The sequence below is a fragment of the Morone saxatilis genome, unplaced genomic scaffold (assembly GCF_004916995.1).
Source record: "Morone saxatilis isolate NCDOM2014 unplaced genomic scaffold, NCSU_SB_2.0 Contig7, whole genome shotgun sequence".
Taxonomy (NCBI): domain Eukaryota; kingdom Metazoa; phylum Chordata; class Actinopteri; family Moronidae; genus Morone; species Morone saxatilis.
This window is the reverse complement of record NW_023340246.1, coordinates 4,509,796-4,520,568: the sequence shown is the minus strand read 5'-3', so window position 1 is coordinate 4,520,568 and position 10,773 is coordinate 4,509,796. Positions and strand designations below refer to the sequence as shown.

The window sequence follows — 10,773 nt, the reverse complement described above, 5'->3', positions numbered from 1 at the left end:
AGACTCAGCGCCCAGCCCACAGACAACATGCTCGGGGCTGGGGGGGAGGTCAGGGCGAGGCGGGCATAATAGCTGGGTGAGGGTGAAGGTAGCGAGGAATGGGGGCAAAATGGAGCTGGACGCGTCCAGGCTTATGGGCCATGAGGATGGGGGAGCACAGGAAGGGGGGGGGGAATGATGAGGGTAGAAGTTGCCAAAACCGGAAAAGCTACTGCAGTTACTATTTGATCCTATACAGTTTATTTGTGTCAACAACCACCGCTGTTTAAAATATATAACTTAATCATTTTGCAGGGCAGCTATGTTTGATTAACACGAACCGACACGTGATCACTGTAATAAAACATCACCACTGCCTGACTCTAGTTAGGTCTTACAGATGTGTTCAAACAGTTAAGGGACATAATAAGTAAATAGTTTACTGTGGTAATTTGAGGCAACAACTAGCCCGAGCTAAACCTAAAGCAGGTATCGTGGGAAAGAGTTAACACCCTATACTGGGCGAGAGGAGAAGGCCAGAGGCCGCAGCGAGCCGACTCACAGGGAGCATCAGAGGGAGCTAATTAATCGGTCGGAGAGGTGGGATGAGGTGAGAGGCCTGCACCCAGAGGCCGGGATGTTTGTGACAGATGGGATAGAGGGAGGAGTTCTTTCAATGGGGAACAATGTGATCGGTTTTTAAAATATTTAATAACTTCATGTCTAGATTCTACAATTGCATGGAAAGCAAACAATCATCATTTGGAGTTCATACAATGCTGATGTTTGGGTTGACATTAACTCCACATTCAGATCTATAAAGTGGCTACACAACAACATCCAATCAGACGCCCTGACTTGAACCAACAGCTAGAAACTGAAGTATGCAATTTAGATTAATCGTTAAGGCAACCATACCAAACTCTCTTACTTACAGTCACTCACATTAAAATGTTAAGAGTCAAGCGCACATGAAGCTGTAAGTTCAGTTTCAGGGTGTTTACTAACCTCTCTGTCAAACTGCGAGAGAGGAGCATCCCCACAGTCCATGCCTCCACCAGAGGACAGGGAGCTCTCAGACGGAGAGGTCATGGTCTGCCGCTTGGACCCGTAGCTTCCTCCAGACAGCTCTCTGCGCAGAGCGCTGCCGTTCTGGGAGGACGAGCCTGGGGAGAGAGAGGACGAGAGGAGGAAGCATGAAGCTACCTGATAAGGGCAGCAGGAAGAGAGTTCACTAAAGAGGACTAATGTGCTGCTGTTACTCACGTATGCCCAGTCCGCTGCTGGCGCTCATAGACCGACCCGGCTCCGCCCGGTTCTTGGTGATGGAAGGGATGCTGACTGAACCGCTGAAGCCTGCACGGCTCTCCTGAACACGGACGTTCTGGTTTAAACACGCAACAGAGCAAACACACACACACACGCACGAGACAGAGTGCAGTGCAGGGGGACAGGAGTGAGGAGGGTGCAGTTTTAAAAAACGCTACATGCTCGTACAACTGAACACAAATGTATATGAGTGATGACATGGTGGATTGATGAGGTTTGGGCAGATGCATGGTCTCCAAAACCACAACAGGCTCAAGAGGAGTGAACTTATGTGACTCAACTGAGCCTTTCAGAATAGTTTATAATGGAGGAAATAAAATGGAAACATTCTCTGCTCAAATCTCAGTGTAGGCATGCTACAGGAGACATTAAAGGATAAAAGACAAGGGGGGATGCTGGTTGTGTAGAAGCAGGTCTACAAACACACACACACACACATCTTAAACAGTCCTATGTGTCCACTCTGTAAATGTTTGTGTGTAGACAGAGGCTTATTTCCCGTGTGCTTGTGTGTTTCTTACAGTATGTGCTTGTCTGTGTCAGGATATATGCACAATATATATAAATTGACATATTTATGTACCATGGGCAGGTCTTTAAGGATCTGGATCCCATCTCCTGGTCCCATGTGGGCCACGTGGTTGAAGTTGGTGGGGTTGGAGATCAGCTTGTTCCTCATCTCTGGATCTCGCAGCATCTCTCTGGAATCATGAGCACGTACAAGAGACGATCAGAGGCACGGAAAGGTTCAGAGTGACAAAGACACCGGAACAGACAGAGTGCAGCAGTGAAACTAAAATGTAGCTTTACCCTCGACTACTGTCAAACATTGGTTTTGGTTCCCCTGCGTGTTCTTCAATGAGAAGGCAGTTGTAGAAGGACATTATATGTTTTCAGAGTTGACTACATTGTTGAAAATTATTTGTTTCTACTCCCAACATTTTACATGATGAGCCTGCACATTTTATTAGCTTTTTTACCGTCTTAAAATAATTAGTCATGGGGGACAATAGAATAAAAAATGTATCAACTTCCACATAAAAGTGAAGATAAAAAAAAAGAGGAACAAGTGAGAACTTTGCTGGAACCTCCTCTGGTGATACACAGCGAGTATAAGTCTCTATGTGCGCTGAAGAGAACTACCTCCTCTGCTGAAGTCGCTCTTCCTCAGGCACCCTGAAGGAGAAGCGTCTCTTGTTGTTCATGCTGCGCACCATCTGCTTCCTGCTGTTGTCTGACGTCTCCGGGACGACCAGCTCATCACCCTCTGGAAGATCACAACAAAGCCACAGGCCTGTTTACATGAAAGACTACAAAGTGTTGCAAACTGACTTTGGTAGCTGAGAGAGGCATGTCAAACTTTCTACTGTTACTCAAGTAGCTTTTGTTCTACAAAACACATAAAGAACAGAAGACAGAGTTCTCTCCAGCAGCATATATAGCCGCTGAGGCAACAGCCAGATATAAACCCAATACTCTCTAAACCACAGTGGAATAAATCTTGGACTTTGTGTCATCTGTGGAATGTATGCAGTTTTTAGCCGTGTGATGCTCCACACAACACACAATTCTTACCGGCCATCTTGTTTCTAAAGTAAATAAGCCGGACTGTTTCCAGTCCCAGCAGGTTCAGAGAGCCGTCAACATTCAGAGGCCGCACCTGAAGGGGAAGCAGAGAAATGTGTCATTAATTCACTTTTTTAACAACTGATCTCTGATCATCATAGAAATGTATTAAACAAAATCTGATTTTATCAGAAAAAGAAGTCAGGTTACTATGGTGATTAATGAATAGGATTTATTCATCTAATCCACCAGGTGGAGCCAGAGTGAGGGAGAGTCATGTGACGGCACTGACCTTCTTTAGAGGGATGGTCTGAATCCACTCCATGGTGTTGACATCAAACACATCGACAGCATTCTCACTGTACACTGACAGGTAGGGGGCGTTGTAGCCTGGACGAAAGGAATCATTGTACAGTTTAGTCCCTTTTTTCTGTCAGTGCTTTTAACTAGGCTTCAGTTTCTGTGGTTATTGTTTTATCATGATATAAGCATGTTTACTGATGTATATTACAGTATAAACACAATACAATATATGCCACTGTTGCAATTCCTCTTTTTTTTTTAAAAAGAAGCAACACCATAACTTTCATTCTGTCTGACAGTCACATTCATTCCTGCACTCACAGGCAGCGTTGGGAACAGCTGGCCACATCAGCTCCTGCTGACGTGACCTGCGGCCCTGGGAGTCCACATACACTCCTATGGCGCTGAAGCACAGCAGCAGCTCCTTGCTGGAGATCTCCACGGCACAGAGGGCCTCCAGGTTCTGCTGTGGGATGAAAGCCAGGGTGTGGTCCTCTTGGTGGAGCAGGTTGACAGGGGACATGTCACCATGAACGCTGTGGAGGCATCGGAGAAACAGATTGATCACATTAAGATCATTTCATAAGGAATTGTTTCAGATTTCAGCAGTGAGTTATGAATTATGAATAAACAAAATGACAACAATCTTAACATACAGTAATAACAAATGGACCATTAGAGCAACATCTCTGCTTTATTTAGATCAGTTAATAAACATCTGGAGTACCTGTAGCGAGTGAAGCCAGACTGATATCCTACATAGAGACGCTCGCTAAGCAGACCCATCCACTGAACGGGTCCCGGTGCCTGCAGCTCTCGCAGCCGACGGTGGCGTGTTTTACTCTTATTCACCTGGAGGGCAAGAGGACATTTTGGAGACTGTTTTTTAGTGTTTTTTTTTTTTTTAGATTAAACAATAATTTGGAGATCATATCTATTATTTTGTATCAATTAACAGTATCTGCATGTGCTTTCTCACCTCGTAGCATATGATCTGTCTCTTCATGGCCACGCAGAGGCATGTGAGCGAGCCGTTGCGGACGGGGCCGGAGACGATGGTCTGGCAGCCCTTTGTCTCAGCCAGCTTGTAGGACTCGGTCTCACGGCCGTCCAGGGCCTGCGTGGGGAATAGACGGACGTGGCGGTTCCTGCCAGAGATGACCGCCAGCAGCTGCTCCTGGGGGATCAGGTCAATGTGGTGCACCTTCTTGTTGTCCCCCACCCGGATTATTTCTGAGGACAGAGGGAGAGGAAAGGAGTGAATAAAGAAGTGGGGATTTAAAAGGGCAGTGACATAAAAACAGGTAGTCAATACACCTACTCTATTAATGCTAATAACATTTAAAACTGCATCAGGTGGAAACAGAACAAGTGAACAATGACTCAGAACGTATCTTAAAGAGCGGATCTTACCGTCTTTGGTGACATGAATGACAAACAGGCCTTCCTCGTTGCCCAGGGCGACACGCTCGTGATCTGAGGGGGAAGCAGAGAAGCGAGACGGCCATTTCAGTGTCAGTAAGAAAAGAGCATTCTGTGCAGAAAATGTTCCAATCTAGTTTCTATTTTCATAACATGGTGAAAACCAAACCGCCGGGCTCAGAGAGTTTCTGTTGAAGGCTCACCTATGATAGCAGCAGACTGTGTCGTCTTGATGAGCGGCAGGGTGCTGTCATAAGCCTCCTTAGGAACGTAGACGAAGCGTTCCTTGAGCTTGTTCTTCTTGAGGATGCGGTGGAGCTCGTTGAGGAGGCCCACCCACTTGTTCCTCTCTTGATCGCTGTCGGCCAGGATCAGGATGGAGGGTTTGTGGCTGCTGGAGGGGGAGAGCTGTGACGCCGTCACCTGAGAAGAGAAGAGGGACAGGTGAAAGGTTATATGAGGTGTTGAATAGTATTTGGGAGTTCAGCAGCGCTTGGATTGTTTTAAAACTTCTGCTTGCAGACAATGAAGAGGACTTACTCTGAATATACAGGGGATGTCTTTGCGGCTGGCGTGGATAACATCGGAGGCCAGGACAGAACTGACTGAAAACTCTTCATCCCTGGGTGACAGGATGGAGATGAAAAGTTAGACCTAGAGCTGCAGCGACCAGTCTATTGTTACATTAGTGGATTGACAGACCTTTCAATAATCAATCATTTCTTGTAAAAATGCCAACATTCTCAATTTTCAGCTTCTCAGATGTGATGATTTGCGATTTTTCTTTGCCATATCCAACAATACATTCAATATCTTAAGGTTTTGACTGTTGACTACCATTTTTTTTTACTATTTTGTTTTACATTTCATAGAATAAACCAATTTTTTTTTTGCACCATCTGAACACAGAATACCCATGATGTGTGATTGATTTGTTAGATTAGGACATAATCAATGAACTATTTTAGATAGAAATTTTTAAATATTATTCATTGAACTATGAAGCCTTTTGTAAAAAAAAAAAAAAACTCTTCTTAGTTGTCACTAAGAAGAGCTTCTCTCACCTCATATCTATGACCTGGCTGACTATTACACTTGGTTGCGTTGCTTTCCCTTCTCCCAGCTCGTATAGGAACAGTTTGAAGTCACACACCACAGCCATCGCCCTCTGCCAGCCCTTCTTCACCCCTGTTGGTTTGGGCACCTAGAACAAACACAAAGACAAGGTTTAGTGATACTATACATGGACCTTTACCATAGCTCAGAGTTAAAATACCTTTCATTGCTATTTCATGTTGACCTCTGTGGTAATTCACAAAAAAATAATGAAACCCAAAATCGATTTGGGTTTAGATGAAGTTAAGCAGGGATTGTCTCAAGGTTCCCAAACATTTTCATTGTTTTCAACTGACTACCAATTCACTAGGTCACTATATGGGGCCACAGACAACCGAGGCCTTCATCAGCTCTTACTTACCCTAACGTGCCCTTCATACGCAGTACCAATACCCCTCTGAGGGTCGATACCCAGCGGGCCCTTGGTCTGGTCCTGGGGCACAGGACACACAGCTGGAGCCTTGTCCGCACATGTTACGTGGCAGGAGAAGTTACACACTGGAGGAAGAGACAGACGAAGACAAAATGGAGACAAATTAGGGTTAGTATCACATTCAAAACAAGCTTTGTAGCTTTCATCTGTAAGTTCCATGGATGATAAACTTGAACATATATACATATAGAAGTATTCAGGCTTTCAGTGCAATTTAATGGTGTCTACGTGAGAACACGGATCCTATCTACCGTATTTTCCTCCCTCTGCTGTTCCTGTCCTTACCTTCACAGGTACAACCTTGACGTATGAGCCCCACCATGAGGGAAGTGCACTGGTTACACTTAGTGGGCGTGTTGAATGACTTCACCACAAACTGATGTGCTTTGGGCTGTGGAGAATGAATAAATGAGAAAGAGGGACATCATCAGTGGTTATAATATGAAGTTAAACTGTGTCAAGTTTGTCAACAATGTTGTTCCAGTGGTTAAAGCGTCTAACCTTAGGCGAGGAGCGTCCAATGCTGCCGTACCCCCCTGATCGCATGGTGGGGGTCTGGACTGTACGGGGAGGATGGTCTATCAACTGCATGACAAAACACATACAAACATCGAGCGGTGAGATACATCACTGGATTTTCTCCAGTGTACGAGGGATATAGAACTTTGTTAATAGCAACCGGATTAAACTTCCCGAGAAGAACAGGCTAGGATGAGACATTCTGTGAGGAAATTGAGAGGGAAGGATGGAGGTGAAGTATTTCATATTGGGTAAATAGATTTGGCGGTGAAACTTTGTCTACAGTTTCACATAGGTTCCTATTAGTAGGAAATGAGCAAAGGGATTACCTGCAGTTGTATATTTTTTGTTCCATAAATCCATCCATAAAGTTTTACTAGTTTAAAGATGACTCCATTTTTACTTTTTATTTTGAGTCATATCTGCTCCCAACAAGCTTACGAGGACGTTGGTATTTACTTGCATTATCATATTGTGACAACACACCAAAGTTAATTTAGATTGGAATCTACCGCTGGCCTTAATAATGGTGTCCTTATTGTTGTACTGCTCGCAATTCTCTATAATCGAGTTACTTGCAATTCACAAAGGCTGATCTATTTGATAAGCTCAGTGTTGTGAGTTGCTCTGAGTAACATTTTCAGCTGAACCTTCACTGAAAATTTCAATTGAACTGGTATGGGGAATATTTGGACACTTTTCTTGTTCCTCGACATGCCAAACATACAGATATCATGTTTGGAGATAGGCTGCTGATCAGGCTTTTTAACTGGTGACAACAGGGTGGGAAATCAGATCCGACCACTAATAACATTCTACTACTATTGTATTTCACCAGGGCTACAACGGTTATCAACTTAACCAGGTAGGCAACAGTCCTCTTTTACTCAGAGAATCTTGGTAGTGGGATATTGGCCTCTATAAAAAGAAAACGTGCATTTCTTGCACAGTCTAAGGGATTGTCTGACCTCTATGGGCTCCATGTCACTAGCCATGGAGGGTGAGCGTGAGCGGGACTTGAGGTGGGACTTGGGGTCATCTTCCCGGGATGGAGTGTTGGAGGGGGTGAAGTTATCCATAGAGTCCACCTGAGGAGAAGGAGGCAAGATGGAGGAAAGGGAGAGGACACAAGGAGAAGTACAAAAGGATAAGTGAGAATAGAAGGACAAAATTGGGGAATGGAATTATAAGAGAAGTGGATGAGGATGGGGAGAAAAAAGAAGGAAGAGAAATGGAGAGCAACAAGGGGGTAATGAGGCAGATAGACAGAGGAAGATGAGGAGAAAGGGAGGAGAAAGGAAGGAGACAAAGGGAAAGGAGTGTTAGTTAAACATAAACCAGAGAACAATATGCAGCGCCCATGCTTAGAGAGAAATACAGGTGCCATAATACACAAATGGAAAAAGGAATCAACAGATATTGTGATCACATCCACTGAACGTTCAAAGCTACAGAGGAAAGCTGACCACAACTTTAATGCAACCCACGTACTACAGTATAACACATGGGAACACATCACAGCCCAATGACCATGCTAATTTGAGACACCACAAGCATACACCATACACCATGCACGGCCATTCACAAAGCTACACTGATAAAACACCAATACATACAGGGAACACACATTGCAACACCATGTAATTAAAAGGTGAAATATTTAACACATTAATGCTTTTGGCAACACAATTATGAAAAAAAATAAATAAATAATTCAGAACCCCTGCCATGCAATCAGACAGCCACAGTAAACATACACAGGAAATGCACACACAAATTAAACATCAATGTGACGAGGACAACACAGCACATTAAGAAAGACTCAATGAGATCACAGAGCGCAGTGATGGTGCTTACACGTCTGCCTTTGCTAGCTGGGCCAACGGATGGCGAGCGCTTCAGTGGCAGGAGAGGCAGAGAGTGGCAGAGACACAGAGATGAGTGAGGCTGTCTAACAGAGCTGAAAACACTTATTCAAACAGACTGAAGGGGAAACATGAAAATGGTAATATAAGCCTGATTTACATTAGACCAGTGTTTCCCAACCATTTTTTTTTTTTTTGATGTGGAGTACATCAAACATCAGATGAGCTGCAGTATCTCTTCATCAGCACCAATCATGTTCTTTTATAAACTGGATGTTATTTAACACCATTAGTTATATATAAAGTGGTGTTTTTAATACAAGCAACATACAGCCATTTATTCTATTCTATTTAATCTGTTTATCCTTTATGTTAAGCTACCAACTGTTTATCTATTACTTTTAGCTAACTCTATCAACAGTTTACCCCTGGTTGGGAATCACTGCATTCAACTACTGTATGTCAACCAGGGTTGATTTGAGGACAGAGGTTGAAGACGGTGGAAGGGTACAAATGGAAAAAGTTCACATGGTGATGGGAAAGGAGCAGCTGGGAAAGTCAGTATGGAGTACAGTGACAACTCAAGTTCTCATTCTGGCAAATAAAACCTAATAAACAAAAGATGAAGGGGTATATGAAAGATTTAAAAAATGTAGTACTTTAAGTTCTAGCACTAGAAAGCCAAGTTAGAGCCATTCAAATAGCTCACTAGTCTACAAGGACTAGCGAGCAACTGAATGAAAGGGCAACACACTGCAAAAATATAAATCTTAGAAGAAAAATAAACCTTAGACCTTGTTAAAATGACAGGACTGACATTTTTGCAGTGGTTCCGCTCTTCTTCACAGTTACACTGATGCACAGGCACAAACTCACGGACTCAATATGTATTCACAGATCTACACTGTCGTTCTCAGCTAGTAAAACGCTCAGTCCTACCGCATGTAGAGCTACTGTTACATACACACACACAGACCTCCGCCTAACCAAACTTACGTCTTCCCAAAACTCAATTAAAGAAGATGAGGATGAGGAATAAGAGTCCTGATGTAGCAGAGAATGAAGCAAGGAAACAACCAAAAAGATAAAATAAACAAAAATAACGTGAACAATAATGTGAACAAAAAACAAACAAAAGCATGAAGAAGAAGCACAGATATAAATTAATATACTGCAGATTTATGATTTCCAAGTGTCGTCGTGTTTATAGATTTCAACACTTTAGTTCCAGACATGTGGTTGCTCAGATCAGCTATATTTAAAATCAGCCCCTGCAAGGGTGTGTTTCTGTAATACTTACATCAAACTGGTCGAGTGCTGAGGTGGGGGCGTTGAGAAAAGCCAAGAAGGAATTCTGGGAATCCTGGTGCTTGACACCTACAGACACAGAACAAATATCACAACCGTGGTTAAGTACATCATATTAAAACATCAAAGGGTGACTTAAACAAAATGAGTCACAGGACTGTGTGTGTGTGTGGGGGGGGGGTTCATATGGCCTCAGCAACAATACATTTCTATGTACATAGCACATGATTTTATTTGCAATATGGCTAGTGACGCAAAACTTTCTAATTTGGGTCCCTAGTTGTATTTATCCCTCGTTCATAGTGATAATCTCTCACTAAAAGTTTTAGTGTGTAGTGTCTATCTCTCTATACATTGCGTGCTGACGGTGCAATAATGTACACTTAAAAACCTTATCATATTATTTATTTCAAAAGAATGCAAACTTCTTGTTGACCACACTGTTGTGAAATGAATTAATGGCAATGTCTTTTTCTCTGTATCAATTTGCAATTAACACTTTAGGGGCCACAGTGGAGATGAAAAATATGTGTTAACACTTGTGCCCCTCAACACAACTATTGCCATTCTTTGTGCATTTCAGCGACTGAAAAGAAAACAGAAAGTTCATTTGCTATATTTTCAGTCGTACCCCTTCGTAGCCGCAGCTCCTCCGTCTCTTTCTTCAGCCTGTCGATCTCAGCCAGGAGCTCCTGGTTTTTACTTTCCACATCCTGCAGTTTACTGATGGATCAGAGACAATATAATGTATCAAATATTATCCAGAGGATTGTTGAGATTGTTTTCCAAAACCATAGAAAACCTTTTAATTGTTGTTGTACAGTATCCATACCATTCTGTGGAGATGTTGTTGGCTTTGACCTTGTTCAGTTCGTCCTGGATGCTCTGCTTGGCTCTGATCTCAGCGTCCAGGGCCGACTGCAGCTCCAGACG

The 10,773-nt window shown here is 43.2% G+C and overlaps 1 protein-coding gene across 1 annotated transcript in view; it reads right to left on the bottom strand.

The window, feature by feature from the left end:
- The window catches only part of cdc42bpab (CDC42 binding protein kinase alpha (DMPK-like) b), a gene marked incomplete in the record, with an annotated part of 73,547 nt that overhangs the window by 5,147 nt on the left and 57,627 nt on the right, over positions 1–10,773 (bottom strand). Inside the window, 22 exon segments of the mRNA XM_035678988.1 lie at positions 988–1,145; positions 1,246–1,348; positions 1,892–2,009; positions 2,452–2,575; positions 2,884–2,968; positions 3,167–3,264; positions 3,499–3,713; positions 3,905–4,029; positions 4,157–4,410; positions 4,591–4,653; positions 4,803–5,022; positions 5,140–5,221; positions 5,664–5,803; positions 6,077–6,213; positions 6,434–6,539; positions 6,650–6,733; positions 7,636–7,755; positions 8,525–8,563; positions 9,529–9,576; positions 9,833–9,909; positions 10,472–10,563; positions 10,673–10,773. Of these exon segments, the coding sequence (XP_035534881.1) occupies positions 988–1,145; positions 1,246–1,348; positions 1,892–2,009; positions 2,452–2,575; positions 2,884–2,968; positions 3,167–3,264; positions 3,499–3,713; positions 3,905–4,029; positions 4,157–4,410; positions 4,591–4,653; positions 4,803–5,022; positions 5,140–5,221; positions 5,664–5,803; positions 6,077–6,213; positions 6,434–6,539; positions 6,650–6,733; positions 7,636–7,755; positions 8,525–8,563; positions 9,529–9,576; positions 9,833–9,909; positions 10,472–10,563; positions 10,673–10,773 (2,589 nt within the window).